At 35.7% G+C, this 18,416-nt stretch overlaps 2 protein-coding genes, 1 long non-coding RNA gene and 1 pseudogene across 3 annotated transcripts; 2 read left to right on the top strand and 2 right to left on the bottom strand.

The window, feature by feature from the left end:
• Positions 1-5,153: 5,153 nt before the first annotated feature.
• Positions 5,154-10,304, top strand: LOC133870082 (uncharacterized). Its single transcript, XR_009900636.1, has 4 exons — positions 5,154-5,403; positions 5,480-5,545; positions 5,974-6,030; positions 9,944-10,304. It is a non-coding gene; the product is annotated as an uncharacterized LOC133870082 (long non-coding RNA).
• Positions 10,305-11,984: 1,680 nt separating this feature from the next.
• Positions 11,985-13,204, top strand: LOC133870581 (transmembrane 9 superfamily member 8-like; annotated as a pseudogene).
• Positions 13,205-13,835: 631 nt separating this feature from the next.
• Positions 13,836-14,507, bottom strand: LOC133870250 (uncharacterized). The gene is made up of 2 exons (XM_062307335.1): positions 14,401-14,507; positions 13,836-14,193 (listed from the first exon to the last, which is right to left on the bottom strand). The coding sequence occupies exons 1-2, from the start codon at positions 14,505-14,507 to the stop codon at positions 14,001-14,003; spliced, it is 300 nt and encodes a 99-aa protein (XP_062163319.1). The 3' UTR covers positions 13,836-14,000.
• A 528-nt stretch (positions 14,508-15,035) lies between these two features.
• On the bottom strand, positions 15,036-16,877 carry LOC133870579 (uncharacterized). The gene has a single exon (XM_062307739.1). The coding sequence runs from the start codon at positions 16,875-16,877 to the stop codon at positions 15,036-15,038; it is 1,842 nt and encodes a 613-aa protein (XP_062163723.1).
• Positions 16,878-18,416: the final 1,539 nt, after the last annotated feature.

The raw sequence follows: 18,416 nt of genomic DNA, 5'->3' as shown, positions 1-18,416 counted from the left end.
TAGAATTAACAGCAAGAAAGAGAGTGTTATGGCCTCCATGTTTCAAGCTTTCAGAAATTAAATAAACATTGAAGATCAAGAGTGAAATCACATGAGATATATACATCTATAGTTGAAGCCACCATTGAGACGTCCGCAAGCATCACAAGAGGCCAATATTCCAATATCATACATAGGAATCTGACAGCGAATAAAAAGGGAAATTAAGCATGTGTGGGTGAAGTAGCTAGGTATCACTTCCTTCTTGGTAGTCATGAGCACATCTATTGATCTGTTAGAAAAATAATTGAAATTAGAAAATATTTTATAAGAATTAGACTATTAATTAATGGTGTTAAAAATAGTTTTGTTGATTACTAACTGATCAAATATAGAGAGGAGCATTTTGTTGTTTCAATAAATTATGATTTCATGAGACCAATATATTAGTTAGTATATATGTTATATAAGCATTATAAAAATATATGAAAAATATTTGGTTTCATTCTTTTATACACCTTTTGTCTATCTCTATATAAGAGATGTGCAAAACCAATACTAAATTGAAAGTTTCTTAAATTTAAGATAAATCGCAAAAACGATGAAAATTCAGTACTACATGCCCAAAGAAAATACTGTCTGGATACAGCAGTCCTCTATCAACCCAGGAGCAGCTCATTCCATTCCCTTTTTGTGTACAAAGTGCTTAAGCTTAAGAGAGTGGTTAGAAGCAATTAGAATAGCACTACACTGCATGAATTTCCTTTCTTAGGCCTATAGTGTCATTTCACGAATCCACATCTTTTACAAAAAGTTGAGATTAATTAGCATTACCAAGTTAACACAAAATCTTTATTTACGAAATCTCCTCATGCATATATTTGGGTGTTTTCTAAAAATATTATACGAGATTGTCCTGTGTCAGTTTCATACAAAATCTTTCCATTTACTCTTTGCCTGTACCAAAATTTTTTCCAATAGCAACTACTACATTTGAATTTTTTTTTTTTTTTTTTTAATGACGAAGAATCTTTCAAGGCAAAATTATTTCGTATACTTACTTTTATCAGATAAACTTTGATCCCGTGCAAAGCCCTCCATCTACAGGAATCAAGTAATACTCTAGCTTTACCAATAAATTAGCCCCAAAGAATTGTTTACACCTAAAGAATTGAAGCTCCAACATTTTTAAGATAACTCAACAACAGGCAGGGGGAAAAAATCAGCAACCAGCAGAGATTTTGGGCCGATTGAACTTAACAACTTGCAAGGTTTCTCACAATTCAACATGCAAATCATTTATTAAATTTAGATTGAAGATCCTTGAATTAATTAACATATGATCAGTGTCAACAACAGGCCAAAGGAAATCCTTTATGCTGCCATGAGTTAACTGGGGTTCTCAAATGTTCAAAAGTACTACAAACCATTCATTCTCTCTTCGCATGCATCAAATCTCTGACCCATTAATTAGCATTTATATGTGAATCTCTAAAGAAATTATTTAACCAACAACTCCTTTCTACCATGTCAAAAGTAGGGGTGGGCAAATTATTCAATTACCGCTTACCGAACTGACATCAACCGCTTACCAACTCTACTGACAAAGTTTATTTAACCGACTTAACCGCCTACAGAACGTTTTGTAAGCAAATTATTAGACTACCGTTTACCGAACCGCAACTGAATCGACATCAACCACAAAGTTGACTTAACCAACTTAACCGAATCGACTTTACTGACTTAACTGAACTGACTTAACCGTCTTCCAAATCGACGCCCACCCCTACTCAAAAGTTTCCTTTGACTTTCTTGTTTGTTATGCACTAAGGTAAGGTGGGTTCAAGTTTTTTAAATTATAGATATATGATGCAACAAAAATATCAGATCTTTCAATTTACAAGATTCATTTTCACTCGATTGAGACTGTGAAAAACAAGATCTTGAAATTCAGAGCAAGGTGCTGATGTAAATCCTTCAAAGCTCTGACTCTTAAATAGTGTATTATAATATATATATATATATATATATAGTTTGGGATAATGCTTGTAGTGCTGACCCTGACTATATGCTTTTATTACACCAAAATATGCACCACCTTTGTGCCCAGGAGCTTCCTATAAAATTGATGCCAATCAACGTCGATGCCATTTAAAAACTCACACGTAACCCTATGCCTCATTTACAACAAAAAAATTTTTAAAAAAAATTCTAATGACTTAAAAATTATAAAACATTACAAAAACTACCCATTTACATTCATTTGTGCTTCGTTTTACCCAATTTGCCTATTGACAGATGAAAGGAATACATCTCTAATGATACAGTCAATTCAAGGCATAATAAACTTGTTTTTCAGTTTTTTCCTATTTGTTCAACTTGTTTCTCTGTCCATCATGTATTAGAATAATGCACCAACGAAATTCCACAAAGGGATGCTTAACATGATTTTTTTTTTCTTCTTCTGTATATTATTTATCAGGTGGCAAAGAGATTTGCAGACTATTGTAATTCCTTTTTTATAAGTATAGTAAGAATGTTGAAAAAAAAAAAAAACTAAATAATTTATTACTAAGATATTTCACAGATATATTAGATTAAGAGATGAAAGACAATCACCTTCGATTGACACATGATAGGAAATAGGAATGTCCCTTATCTTTTAAATCTCAATTGATTTTTTCAATTTTAAGTGAAATGAAAATATCTATTTTATGATCCAGGTTAAATTTTATAGATCTAATAATATATAGGGTTAAATACAATTCACCCCCCTGAAGTTGTCGGCCATTTTCAATTTGGCTACTAAAGTTTAAAAAATTGCAATGTACCCCCCTAAAGTTCTAAAAATTTTCAATTCAGGCACTCCGTCTGGTTTGACCGTCAAACCAGACGGAATTTTGATCACTCCAAAACGACGTCATTTTGGTGAGGGAAAAGACGACATCGTTTTACCCTTTTAGGGGGTGAATTAAAATTTTAAAAAACTTTGTGGGGTAAATTACAAATTTTTAAAAATAATTGTTTTTTTTTTTTAAAAAAAAAAAAAAAAAAAAAAAAAAAAAAAAAAAAAAAAAAATCTTTAGGGGTGGCTGCCCACCCCTTTGGAGGTGGCTTGGCCACCCCCAGCCAATGGGGGTGGCCGCGCACCACCCCTAGAGGTGGCCGGGGGTGGCCGCGTGCCACCCCTAGAACCCATCTAGGGGTGGCCCGAAGGCCACCCCCAGCCCATGGGGGAGGCCGCGGCCACCCCCAGAGGTTGCCGGGGGTGGCGCGCGGCCACTCCCTGGTGTCGGGGGTGGCGCGCAACCACTCCCTGGTATCGGGGGTGGCCAGGCCACCCCTTAGTATTTTCCCTTTTTTTAAAAAAAAAAAAATACATATATATATATATATATATATATATATATATATATATATATATATATATATATATATATCTTTGTTTTATTTATTTTTATTAAATTTTATAATTTTTTATTTTTAATGAACACGTGTCAACTTTCTATTAGGTGTTACCAAAATGGTAAAACGACGTCGTTTTGGAGTGGTCAAAATTCCGTCTGGTTTGACCGTCAAACCAAACGGAGTGCATGAATTGAAAATGTTTGCAACTTTGGAGGGGTACATTGCAATTTTTTAAACTTTGGTAGCCAAATTGAAAATGACTGACAACTTCAGGGGGGTAAATTGTATTTAACCCTAATATATATGTTGTTATAAGGTGTAGCATCATGCACACAATTATATGCAACAAAACAAAATCTATATCATGAAATAAATTCTCTCAATTTCTGTTAAAATTTAGAAGATTTTGATCCGTCTTGAATATCCTCTTTGAACCCAATAAACTACAAAAATTACAAAGTTATTGGTCTTATATGAAAAAAATCTCCAAAGAGAGACGTTAATACTTATTTTGTTTAGTATCTTCTTTGCCATAATTTGTATTGTCTGTTAGCGGAACATGTTAAAGAATTGAGGAAATGTTAAATGTAAGAGGATTAAAAAACTTGAGAAATAATTGACCAAGAAAAAAAGAAAGAAAAGAAATTCGTAGTATACTGACAGAATAGATAGAAGAGACGATGGCTTCTTCTTCTTCTTCTTTTTTTCCTTTTTTTTTTTTTTTTTTTTTTTTTCATTTGAATCCATAAAGGGCAAAATTGTCCTTTCAAGATGTAAAACAAGAACGAAAAATCACGGGTAAGTTGACAGAAACGACATCGTGTGATTTCTACTTATCGCGAGTAACCCAGACCCTCCCATCTTAACGTTCAGGCACATTGTGAAAGTGGAAGACGACAACCATTTCTACATCATATCTGCTTCCTCTGCTTGTCAGAGCCATTACTAAATCAGATCTGCTTATGGTTTTCTTCCACTACATCAGGATATGGGTACGACTGCTAAGTCTAGAAACTCTCTTGCTTTCTTTTTCAATCATTATTGTCATTTAAGGGTTTCTTTCCATGCTCGAAAGTTTTATTATTAGCGCTGTTTTAGTGCTACTTCTGCTCAAACTACCAATAGTGGTAGAGATGATGTGGAAAGCCCCAATCAGTTCTTGAAATCTCTGAGAGATCGGTACAGATCTCGCAGCTTAACGAATCTTGATGATGCCTTAGGCCTGTTTGATAGTATGCTTCTTATGCACCCTCTGCCTTTCATTGTGGATTAAATCAATTGCTGACTGCAATTGCAAGAATGAAGCATCACTCAATTGTTATTACTCTGATTAAAGAAATAGAAATGTCAGGCATTGCTCCCGATGTTTATACTCAGGGTGTTCTAATTAATTGCTTCTGCCATTCGAATCGAGTGTGTAACGCCCTAGAAATATTTAATGGGTTTATTATGATGAAAAATAAAAATAAGTCTACCTCGTGTGGTAAAATAAAACAAAATTCATTTTAATCTTATAGACTTGTAAATTGTGACTATGAAAATAAAATGTAAGAGAATATTATTAAGTTTAAAAGAATTAGGAATTGCAAATTGAATAAATAAATAAATGTATAAATAAAATAATAAATAAATATTATATATATATATATATATATATATATATATAGCAGGGCCGCACGGCCTTTCAGTTGAAAGGCCGTACGGCCACATTTGGTGAAATGGCCTTTCGGAACTGAAGGGCTTGGCCCTTCGGTTCCCAAAAAAAAAAAAAAAAAAAAAAAAAAAAGATAACGTGAGGCACATGTGCGCCTCACTTAAAGAAAAGAAAGAAACAGAAGAAGAGGCAGTGCCTCATTCACTCTGTGGCCGGAAGAACAGAAGGGAGAAAGGGAGGGAGAGTTTTAAGTTTTTTCTAACGAAAATTGCGATCTACGAAGATCCAACGGTCGGATCTTCAATCCGTTTTCGACAACGTGATCCTTGCACTCGGATCTACGTTCGTACCGATTGTTTAAGGTAAAACACTAAACTCATAATTTCGTAATTTTTAGGTAAAATCCTAAATATAAGTTTAATCCTTTATATCTTTTAGGTGTTTGAGCTTATTGGAGCTTATTTGAGGCTAGCCAAACTTTGGGTGGGAGTTTGGTGAATTTGGGTAAGTTTTTCCTTAAGCCTTAATTTTTGGGTATTTGATATTTATGGGATTTTAAGAGATTAACTTTTAGTAAATGTGATTGTGTTTAAAATATTGTTATTGGGGTTAAGTTTGGAAAAGCCCTAAGTTGATGGACTAGATTAACTTGAAGCTTTTAATTATTTAAAATAAGAATGTTAATTTGTGGGTAAATTATGGGAGATAGTGATGATTAATCTCACATTAACCATGGGTTTGGTAAAAATAAATATTTATAAGGTTAGGTTTTAATGTAGTAACTTGTATAAAAATTGGGGTTATGTTTATAAGCCTAGGAATATGGTTAAGTATGAGTTTAGGCAATTGCCGAGTAAAATAATCCTTAAACGATTTATGAGGTAGTGTAATTATTGGATGGAAACTAAATGGGTGCAATATGTTGTATTCAGTGGCACTTTGGGGGAGTGAGCTTAGGACTTGTTAGTGTCGGTGTGCAAGCAGTCAAGGTGAGTATTCTACTCACTGAGAAAAGATATATTTTCGTATTTTATAGAAATGCAAATTATAGATAATTTTTTACTGAACCAACGATATGTTAACATGTATGCTTTGGATGTTTTAAATAGTTTCAATTATGTTGAAATATCAATGATGTTATGAAATTATGCATAAATGAAAGGTTTTGAATTGATTGAAGTATTTGAAAGGGTGTTGTAGTTAGGATTTAATTATGCAAAGAAGAATGATGAAATTTCATGTTGATTGGTTCATGGTATTTGAAGAAAGCATGATTTGCAAAGAATAGGAGTATAGAGTTTGAGTTGTAAAGCATAATGCACGAACACATAATAAAGAAGAGAGCGTGAGGCTCATAATAAAGAAGAGAGCGTGAGGCTCATAATAAAGAAGAGAGCGTGAGGCTCATAATAATGAAGAGAGCGTGAGGCTCATAATAATGAAGAGAGCGTGAGGCTCATAATAAAGAAGAGAGCGTGAGGCTCATAATAATGAAGAGAGCGTGAGGCTCATAATAAAGAAGAGAGCGTGAGGCTCATAATGAACAAAAAGACTATCATGAGCATGCATAGCATTGTTTAAATTGTGTAATGTTTTTATGATAAGTATATTGTAGTTTTGCTAGACGTATTAGTATGCATAAGAGTCTTGATAGAAAAAGAACTTATGTATATTGGTATCGGATTGTGTGATGTTTTTTTTATGAAAGTATATTGTAGTTTTGCTAGACGTATTAGTATGCATAAAAGTCTTGATAGAAAAAGAACTTATGTATATTGGTATCGGATGGTTGCATGATTTAAATGTCATTGTGTTCAATAACGAATCCTTTACGTATAATACTAGTTGCCTAGTGTATTTAAATGTTTTCTATTAGTCAGTGTATGCTATATCAGCTATGGGGATTTTCAAAACAGAAGCTTATAAAATTGGTAGCTGTTATAGTGTACGCATGACAAAAAAAGGAAAAGTTGGTTCTTTGTGAAAACTCAGTGAATGGTATACCTATGAGGTCTTAGTATATTTATTTATGCTAAGATTGTGGGCTCATAATTCCACCTATACGGATGTGGCAAACTGTAACGCCCCAAATTTGAACCAGCAAATTCGTAAGTAGAAACCTCCGGTTTCCACGTGACATTACTACATCAGAGATAAACTCTCGCAGCGGAATATATTTATTTCTTCTAAAGCCTTAGTAATTGATAACATAACACATTTAGAGCTGACTGAAATACATCGATACGTTTATTTAGAAAATACTTATGACAAATACAAGGGAACCGGTGTCCATAATGACACAAAAGAATACATATAAATCATTAGCAATCTTGTCAACATAAAATGCTATAAACACAGAAGACTACAAACAAAATATAAACTATGCGTCCTTAGTTATAAAACCTCTTGAGCTCTTGTCTTTGTCTATTAACCTGCATTAACAGAATATATATATATATATAGAAACAAAAACACAAAACAACCAAAGTGAGTCCACTGTTTCCAATAATAAAGTGAATGCTGATTTACTTAATAAATCCTTCAACATGCAGATGTGACTTTACAGTCACGCGTATAATGCAAATGTATGAGTTGTATGAGTATGCATCGTAGTAACCATTTAGTTTGTATTTTATGATCATCTTTCTTCAGACTCTCCCCAGGGCCATTAAATCCCTGTTCGTTTACGCCCGTTGCCTCCCACTTAATGTTTTACCTGTTTTACTGGAATCCTCCCGGTCCCAGCATTAGCTTATATATTAGAACTTCGGACCCCTGGGTCACTATGAACCCCTCTTGGATCCACTGACTAGCCATACTTGCTACTACATCAGCTTGTTGTTGGCTATTTCCTCAGCCGTTATATTATTTTAGACACAACATGCAATGCATAATTGGCCACATGCAATGAACCAATTAAATAAAACAATAAACACAATATCATGGAAAAGCCCACCAGCTTCGTTCTCAGTAAGTATAGAAATACTTACAGTCATATTGCAGTTTCTCAAGTCATCATCTGTAAAATTATAAATACATATACACATGAAAGTGTTAACATCATTATTCAGGAATATTGCTTATTTTCATTTATCACAAGTGTCTTAGTTTTAGTATTAATTTAATAACATCTAAACTCCTTTCCTTTAATAGAACCATTTTTAGAAATACCAATTTAATATAGAATCCTCATTAATTTATCAAAGTATTCAATTAATTACCAACCTCTTTGAATTAGTAATTAACAGTACAAAGAAAACATAATAAACAAGGGATATCATAATTATTTTCACTGTCCATTTGTCCAATACACTATACAAATAGGGACCAAAGTCCGTATACACATATACATAAAATTAGAGAATCACTAAAATACACTGTTGGCAATTCACCAAAATAGAGGGAGAACCACTCTCGGTTAGCCAACAATATACACGACCGCAACCTGCCAAACACAACACAATCATTTACTGACCAAAGAAATATTCAAATAGAACTCTATACTAACAATCTATCAGTTCAGATTTCATAAATAAATACTTAATTTAAATATCACTAAAGCATTCACATATTTTCTATCAATTACTAAAACTCATAATTAATTACCAAATCAAATTACTGAGACAGTGAATATTAAGATTTCACCTAAAATTAAATATTAAAGCTTAACACAACAAATCCCAATCTAATATTAATCTAAACCTAAAAATCCATAAAGTCCTCCTATCAAGTATTAACCCACAACAGAGAACTCATAAACCGGCTAGCAAGGTCCAAACAGTAAACACATGGAATCAGTTCATAACTCAATACATAATCTAGTCCATTCTAAAATCAGTCTAATTCATAATTAACACAAACCAACATAATCCAACAACAGTCTAATCCACTATAAATCTAATCAATAATTAACCAGAAATGAGTCAATTAATTACAGCCAAGTCACGTGAAATTACCTAGGAATTGCACAGAGAAATTTGCCGGAAACACACTGCCGGGTCACTGGATTGTTTGGGTCTGATGGGTTCAGCTCACGGGTAGCAAGGCTGGTTCATCGGGTCACGGCCAGAACCGCCGGAATCGTCTCACCGGCCACCGGGAATCAGACCCACGAAGGATCGGGTCTCACGGTGGAAGGCCAGCTACTGGGTCGTTCGGGTTTGCTGGGTTCGGGGTTCACGGTTCTGCTGGGTCGTTGGATCGGGTCTGGGTTGACGGGTTCCTGCCGGATCACGCACGCTGGGTTGGGATGGGGCACGCCGTGGGTCACGGCTGGGTTCTAGGTTGCACGGGTCTCGGCTGTCTCTCAACTCTCCCTGCCTCTCTCTCTGTGGACTCTTCTGGCATGCGAAGAAGAAGACCAAAGAAAGAAGAAGAAAAGAAAAGGAAGAAGAAAGAGGAAAAGAAAAGAATAAAAAGAATAGAAATTATATGGGAGGTGCGTGTTTTTCTGAAGAGAGACAATTAGTTAAATAGCATAAGTGTCGGCAATGCTTTGGATTATAGCAGGTGGACGGCTGATTTATTAAATAATCAGTTTATGAATAGATGAAAACACTGTCGGTGGGAGAGAGTGTCGGTACAGATTGCATTAAACTGTGATATTTTTACACTAGGTCTTTGTCAATAATAATATCATTAAAGTGTAATTTTAAACCCGTTTTGAGTCTAGTTTGTTTTATCGGTAATATTATTATCTAAATAATATTTAAATATAATAAATTTATAAACCAAATATATATTGTACATATTACACATTAATATTATTTATTAATATCATTATGCCAATTAGTCTACTGAATAAATCCGTCAGTCTATTCATTTAATCTTAAATTCTAGTTTAAGATATTAATTGCATTACTAAAAATCTGGGGCGCTACACAAACCCCCACAACCGTATAGATGTAGTTTCTGTGACTGCAGGTACACCTGACTTTGAGGAAGACCCTGTAGCTGCGTATTTGGGGTACTACGATTGAAGCACTCCGCGACAGTCGTACTGAGTTGGACTATGGAGTTCACTCTTTTGGGGTATTTTGTATATGCCTAGTGACGTAGGTGTCACATATTCTTTTGTGTAGCCATTCTTTTGTATCAGTGGGTAAATGTAAACCTTAAACTGTTAGACAGATATAGCTCTTTTGTATGGACCACTAGTTAATTTTAGATGTGCTTTCCGTTATGGTTGTTGTGTTACAATTATTCCGCTTCTAGATAATACTCTGAATATCAAGTACATGGTATGGAGCGTGTACGTATGTTGGCTAAGCGACATGTAGTCGTGCCACTGTGATGACTCGTTAATGTTTTATAAATCTTTTGTACAAAAAAAAAAAAAAAAAAAAAAAAAAAAAAAAAAAACGGGTCGTCACAGGGTGGATTTCGGCTTCTCTATCTTAACTAAAATTTTGAAACTGGGTTTTCAACCGGACTCTGTATTTCTTAGTACTCTTGTCAAGGGGCTCTCTCTTTAGGGTAAAATTACTGAAGCTGTGAAGTTGGTTAACAAAATGGAGAAGTTAGGCTACAAACCTAATACAATTACCTACGGAACGATAATGAATGGTTTGTGTAAAATAGATAAGACTAGTAAAGCGATTGGGTTGTTTAGAAAATGGAGAAAGAAATCTTGAACTTGATGTAGTGCTGGAGCTTGTCTATAAGGAGGACGAGGGTCAAACCCTTGTCCAACCCTCGTCTTACATGGCACATTTTTTTTTTTTTTTATATATATATTTTTTCTATTATTTGATTAATAAAACAAAAATTCCAGCTGAAAATATAGAAAACACATCTGCACTTTTCTTCCCCCCATTTTTAGAAAACTTTCATCCCCAAAATTTCAAAATCCCCTCAAAACTCACCCCATCTCCACCACCCACGACCACCGCAATTCACTGCCCACCGCACTTTGCCGCCCACCTTACTTCGCAACCCAGGAGCTCCGGCCACCGCCAGTCTAGTTTTTGCCGCCTAGTAACCCATCTTGTGTATTCTCTGGTTTGGGTTTGAGAAACCCATGAGGTGAGTTTTGAGGGTATTTTGAAATTTTGGGATGATAGTTTTCTAAAAATGGGGGGAAGAAATTAAAGTGCAGATGCGTTCTCTATATTTTCAGCTGGAATTTTCCTTTTTTTTTTTCTTTTTTTTTTTGTATTTGTTTTTTTTAATCAAACAATAAAAAAAGAATATAAAATGTGCCACGTCAGATGAGGGTCTGACCCTCCTCCTTCGCATAGATGAGCTCGTAATGCTGTATAACACAATCATTGATAGTTTATGTAAGGACAGATTGGTACCTGAGATTTTGACTTTTTTTCTCTCAAATGACAAATAGAGGAATTCAACCAAACATTTTCACTTAGAATTCTTTAATTCAGGGCCTATGCAATTGCGGTCGGTGGAAGGAGATAACTAAACTATAGAATGAGATGGTGAAAAGAAAAATCATGTCAAATGTGCGTACATTTAACGTATTGGTAGACACATTTGGTAAAGAGAAGATGTTGAAAGAAGCAAAAGAAGTTTTTGGTGTGATGATTCAGAGAGGCATAAAGCCTAACACAATTCCTTACACTTCTTTGATTGATGGTTACTGTTTGCAAAATAGAATGGATGAAGCTATCAAAACATTTAAAATGAGTGGTTAGAAAGGGTTGTTCGCCTTCTATTGTTAGCTATAGCATATTGGTCCATGGATATTGTAAACAGAGAAGAATTGACGAGGCGATGAGTCTTTTTCGTGAAATGTCCACAAAAAGAATTTTTCTCAATGTTATCACTTACAATACTCTTATTGGTGGGTTTTGCCGAGCTGGGAGACTTAAAATTGCATTAGAGCTACTTTATGAGATGCAAGGTTGTGGCCAACATCCTGATTAATTGCCAAACTTATGCTATTTTGTTAGATGGCCTGTGTAAGAATCTACACTTTCCAAAGGCAATGACATTGTTTCATGAGATGGAAGACAAAAAGTTAGACCTTAATATTGTGATTTACAACATCTTGATTGATGGTATGTGTAATGCGGGGAAACTAACGACTGCAAGAGAGCTCGTACATGGGGATGTCTTCAAGACCCTAAATAATTCAGACCTGCTCTGTGTCTATGTTGGAACAGGCCGGTGTTCAGTTTTTTGGGATGATATTGGTAACTATGATCTTTGCCATCCTAGGCTTCCTTTCCCCTTCTAACCGGGGTGGTCTCATGACGGCCATGCTCTTGCTTTGGGTCTTCATGGGTCTTTTTGCTGGTTACACCTCTGCCCGTTTATACAAGATGTTTAAAGGGACAGAATGGAAGAGAATTGCTTTCAGGACTGCAGTAATGTTCCCGGCGATCGTCTCCGCCATTTTATTTGTCTTAAATGCGAGATCATATGGGGACAGAAATCATCTGGGGCTGTGCCATTTGGTACCATGTTTGCTCTGATCTTCTTATGGTTTGGGATTTCAGTCCCACTTGTGTTTGTAGGTGGCTATGTTGGGTTCAAGAAACCAGCAATCGAGGATCCCGTGAAGACAAATAAAATCCCGAGGCAGATTCCTGAGCAGGCCTGGTATATGAACCCGGCATTTTCGATTTTGATTGGAGGAATACTCCCATTTGGAGCAGTTTTCATCGAACTTTTCTTCATCCTTACCTCAATCTGGCTGAATCAGTTCTACTACATCTTCGGTTTTCTCTTCTTGGTCTTCACCATCCTCATTGTGACTTGCGCTGAAATAACCGTGGTGCTCTGCTACTTCCAACTATGCAGTGAGGACTATCTGTGGTGGTGGAGGTCATACCTTACATCAGGCTCTTCTGCACTGTACCTTTTCCTCTATGCAACATTCTACTTCTTCACTAAGCTTGAAATCACAAAGCTGGTCTCCGCGATATTTTACTTTGGATACATGCTAATAGCCTCGTATGCATTTTTTGTTCTAACCGGTACCATCGGATTTTATGCATGCTTTTTGTTCACAAGGCTCATCTACTCGTCAGTGAAGATTGACTAATAAGTGTGACCAGGTTTGTTCGATGGTCATTTTCATTAAAAGGCTGCAAAAAAGACTTGTCTTTGTAAGATTTACAATTAAGGTACCATTTTCCCTTCCGGGATTAACACTGTACTCAATTTTGAATTGCAAGGAGGAAGGGCATGACTTGGCTGTTACAGTAGCTTTTATTTGTTTAATTTTTAAAGAAGCTTCTCCTAGATTTTTTTTTTTTTTTTTACACCGAGGCAACCTATTTTGTTTACTTATTTTGCATGATACATGATGTTTAAAGTGATTAGAATTTAGGGCTAGAGTAATTTCATTGGGTTGGTCTCTGGATTGGTTCAGTCTAGAAATGAACAAAAATTAGGATGCCGTGGATGAATGGGCAAAAGAGAACTATTTTCGCGTTATTGAGGAACGCAAGTGTAATTATTAATTATTGTTGTGACAGACGTACGCTTCTGTGAGAGTTTGACTCGTAAAAGCATCAGCCACTTTATGGACATAAATTGAACACAATTGATGGTATCCTCCTCCATTCTCACAAAACTATCTACAGGGATTCAATCTAAGTTAAACCTCCATTCCCCTGAAACCCCATTCAATATAATAATTGATCCCCAAAACTAAAGATTGGATTGAATTTGCTTGGTTATAATGGGCCAAGAGTGAAGAGCCCAATATGATAGACATTTGGAAGCAAGTATAAGTTTAAGTTGAGACCAAGAAGAAAGTTTTGGGATTGGAAGAAATTCCAATTCCATCGCTAGTTGCAAACTCTTGTATTATTGTAAGCAGATATGTATATAATGAGACGATGTCCAGAGTATGGAACAAAGTACGTATTTGGTCCATCTCCTTTTACCCAAGAAAAACCTGCGCAGAGTCCACATAATTAACAAACATTTTTACAAGCAAATTAAACCCTCACACCGTCACACGTAGACAGCCACTAGCAGCTCGATCTAGCTACTTCCTTGGCCGAGTGTCCTCAGGTTTGGCGGCTCCCACAGCCACCTTGGCAACGTCTCCGGCGGTGGCTTCAGGTTTTTTCTTGATGTATAAGGTGAAGTATCCGATGGCGCCAGCGATAAGGAGGCCCCCAATGGCCATGGTGGTATAGCTGTAAGGAAAAGTGCGCCTCTGGTGCAGTATTCCGCCCAGCAGGGGCGGAGCCACACTTTGGCTTGGGGAGCCTGGCCCACCCCCAAGCCAAAGGTCTCCCCCCCCCAAAAAAAAAATAATCTTAAAAAAAAAAAATTAATTTTTACCCCTATTTTTTTAAAAATTTATAGTTTTGACCCCCCAAATTATTTTTTTTCATTTTGGCCCCTCCAAAACCTTAAAGCTGGCTCCGCCCCTGCCGCCCGGGTGGTTTCTGGGTGGCCTTTTGGAGCCCTCCACTCCGGTGGCTTTTACTTCCTTCGGACTCATTTTGTGGGTTTCTGCATTTTTCCTCCACTTCTCTCCTCCCATGATCTCTCTCTCTCTTACCTTTTATGGGTGCTTGCTCGTGTTTGTGTTGCTTTAAATTAAGAGGCAGGATTGCCAGGTATATATATAGTTGCTGTGTACGTGGTTGTAGCTTATTGCTGTAGCTGGACAAGTGTCATGTGTTGAATAATAGTAAGGAATCCCATGATTCTATTATAATAGAAGGGCGTCTTTGGGTATATATCCAAGAGTTTTTTTATTTTTTTTTTATTCAAAGGTGTAAATAGATCGTCATTGATGTGTGAACACTATTTGAAGCAACATTGACAGTGAAGAGAAACATAATTCCCATTAATATAATGCATCAACAAACTCCATATGCATAAGCACAATATACAATACATAATGACAAGTTCTTGACTAAATTTTATTTTCTCAAACTTAGATAATTAAAGATATAACCAAAACTCTCAGAAAATAGATAGAGTTTTATGGTAGATAACAATAAACTTTGAAATTTCTGTGCCTTGAGCAAGTCTAAGGCTATATGTTGTTGGCTTCCTCCAATCATCACTTCGAAGTGGCTTTCTTCCTTATTGCTTCGACACATGAATCATAGTGGTGGACATTCAATTTGCATTGAGTGCATTCTAGGGCCATGCCATTGAAAGTCTGACCACAAGTATCACACGGAGGAGAGGACTCGGTCTTTGGGACAAAAGTGAATGGGTGTTGGTGCCCACTTGCGTAAGTATTCTTTCCAAACTTAATGTGTGGATATTTCCCTAAAACGCATTGGAGATGAGCAGGGAAGTCGCATTCTGTACAATAATAGAACCAGCTTTTGGGATCTCTTTCTTTTTCGCAAATTAAGCAATAGTATTCTTCACAATGAGCTTCAACACTGCAGGTGAGCTCCACGAGATGATCGTCATATTTGTGCCTAGCTACGAGGGGAAGAGTTGCACATTCGAGACCCAAGGCGAAATCGCAATTACTGCATACAAATATGCTAGGTTTCCTGTCAGAAGTGTAATTACAAACATGGCATCTTCTATTAGAATTAACTGCAAGAAAAAGGGAGTGTTGATGACTTTTATGTTTTAGGATTTTCGAAATTGAACAACATTGAAGGCCAACTTTGAAATTGCATATGCGGCATCTATAGGCAAAACCATTGCTGAGACGATTACAAGCATCACAAATGAACAATCCATTATTGTAAGATACATGTGAGAAGAGGGTGAGCTCATGTTGGTGAAGTAAGAACAATCCCTTCTTTCTTGGTAGTTTAGCACATCTACTGTGGAGAAAGAAATTGCATTGAATGCAACTGTAGAATGGGGCGGAGATTAATTCCACACAACCATCACAAAGCATATCTTTCACGTGCTCCTCATTGCTACGAATTAAATCATGCTTATGGCTAAAATGTTGTATCTTCTCAGCCCCTTCAACCTCCTCTATAGCATTAATTGCTACATCAATGGATTTCTCAGGCAGCCACGTGAGATGCGCACCTTTTTTATATTCAAATGCACAGGCCAAGTGGGCCACGTAATCGCATTCTCGACAATAATAGGCTGCATACTTTGTCTTCACCTTTTCATAGCAGAGCATACAAAACATATTGTTGTGCTCTTTGACTTGACGAAGAGAGTAGGTGAGAGAGAGTGAGTGATCATGACTTGTAATCCAGATGGTGCGTGGAAATCGAGCACATTCACCATGAATCAAGAGTTGACAGATGCTACATCGTGAGGCAAACTCCTTGCCTTCCACACCACAAGCTTGACAAGTGAATTGAGTGTGATTAGAGAAGGAGTTGATTGCATGCTGGCAATCGTCTATATTAATAATTCGCGGGCAGGTAGCACATATGAAATCAAGATTGAAATTGCACTCTATGCAATAGTAGAAGGGGTATGCATCGCAATTTTTACCGCAAACATTACAATATTTTTTCTGTGGCTTCTCAGCAAGTACAAGAATGTGGTTTGGGTGGAAGGGGTGTTGTTGTATCTGGGGAGGCGGCTCATAACATGATTGGTGGATGATCAAATTGCATTGGGAGGAGGTGGAGCATTTGTATCCGGGACCAAATACTGGCTTCTCGCACCCCAAGCAAACAACGTCCTCCTTGCCTTCATTTTTCACTTCTTCTGTGAACATCATGCCATGACCAATCCCCGGCCAGTCGCTGAAGTGTAACATAAGGGCTTTGTCTTTGGCGGGTGCATTGAGGCATGATATGTGAAAGAACAGCCATCTAGGCTCGTAACAAAAAGCGGCACCCGATATGGGTTTCTGGCACGTCGTACAAACAGCTTTCTTATCTTCAGACACCCATCTTGCCCACACGTCTGCATCGTCATAATATTTCCTTCTTAGAAACGATTCAATGATCTCCATCTCTCTTAGGAAGGAAGGATCCCAGTACTCTTAGACGTACACCCACACAAATTAAAGGAGGGAGAAGTGGTTAGTATTATTGGGATTTGTGAAAGGAAATAATAATGACAAAAAAAAAGGTAGGTAGTAGTGCAAGCTGTTTGGTGTTGTTGTGGAGGGAAATAATTGGTGGAGATTTCTACTTATCCAACAACCTTTGAAATAAGAGCGATCGAGCAAGTGGAGTACGTGGCATATATATATATATATATATATATTCAGTTGCCTACAACGCGAGCAAATTGTGCTTTAATTTTGCATGGGCCCCACTATTTTTTGCAAAGCTAATAATTCTTTCCGGTTGAAAGAAGAAAAAGATAAAAAAAAAGAAAGAAATAACTTTGTATGGATATGCAGGTTAGGAATAAATTCGGGCTTCTAACTTGTAACCTACATTAAACATATCTTCCAAGAGGAGGTAAAACTATATTCTAATTTTAGATTGCTTATTTCTTTTTGAATAATCGGTGATTTAACACTTTTCAAGTTCTATCTTTTAATTTCCCCCTAAAGCCAATGCCCCTCAACTAACAAAAAAATGACAATGTCCCCCTAAAGACAAAAATAATCTTAAAAAAGATTCAATAAGACAAATATATCCTTATAAATTTGAAAAAAAAAAAGATTTATTTTTTGAAAGAAAAAAAAAAACGAAGAAAAATGAAAATCCAAAGGGTGGCCCAAACTGAAAATTATATAAAACAAAATCTAAAAAAAGACCTTGGTTTTTATTTTATTTTTTAATTTTTCTTAAAATAATTTTTCAGTTTTTTTTGTCTTGTTTTTATGTAGTTTCAAGAATTTTTATTATTTTATGAATAATATTTTTGTCATTATGTAGCATATTGATATTGTTTGATAGTTTAGAGAATGAGATATTAACACAATTAGTAATTTGAGGAGCACATTAATAATTAGATAATAATTTAAGGAGATATGTGAAATACCTTTAACAAGCAATGCACAATAAAGACAATTCGTTTAAATTTAATTTTACAAATTTAATGGTATATTTCTAGATTTGAATATTATCTGTCATATGTTGGATTATTTGTCATTTTTTAGGGTCTAGTGAATTTGAGGGTCCCACATTTTGTCTTATGTACGTTCTTTTATGCTCTGACTTTAATAGTTTAATGAGAATCTTCCTTCATTCCCAATTACATGAGTCTAGTGGGAAAGAAATCGTGTTGTTTGGTAAATGTAAATCTTTTTACTATTAGTTGATTTTTTTTTTTTTTTAGAAAAGAGAAAAATACATATATTTTTTTTAAACTATCACTCTATCGTCAATGTCTTTCTCAATTATCAATTATGTTAATCTACCCTCTAATGTACCAAAACAATGTCAATGGCCCTCTCAAAGCCAACAAAAAGACAAAAATAACCTTAAAAAATGTTCGGTAAGAAAAAAATATTCCTATAAATTCGAAATAAAACAATACAAAAACTTAAAAATTAAAAGCAAAAAAACAAAATTAATTGTTTTAAAAATAAAAT

Source organism: Alnus glutinosa, chromosome 6 (genome assembly GCF_958979055.1).
Source record: "Alnus glutinosa chromosome 6, dhAlnGlut1.1, whole genome shotgun sequence".
NCBI lineage: Eukaryota > Viridiplantae > Streptophyta > Magnoliopsida > Fagales > Betulaceae > Alnus > Alnus glutinosa.
The sequence above is the reverse complement of the archived record's forward strand: the minus strand, read 5'-3'. Positions and strand labels throughout refer to the sequence as shown.

Coding starts and splice junctions, on each gene's coding strand:
- LOC133870579 (XM_062307739.1), bottom strand. CDS start 16,877: ATGGAGATCATTGAATCGTTTCTAAGAAGGAAATATTATGACGATGCA.
- LOC133870250 (XM_062307335.1), bottom strand. CDS start 14,507: ATGGGAGGAGAGAAGTGGAGGAAAAATGCAGAAACCCACAAAATGAGT. Junction 14,194..14,400: donor AGGCCACCCAGAAACCACCC/GGGCGGCAGGGG, acceptor TCCGCCCCTGCT/GGGCGGAATACTGCACCAGA.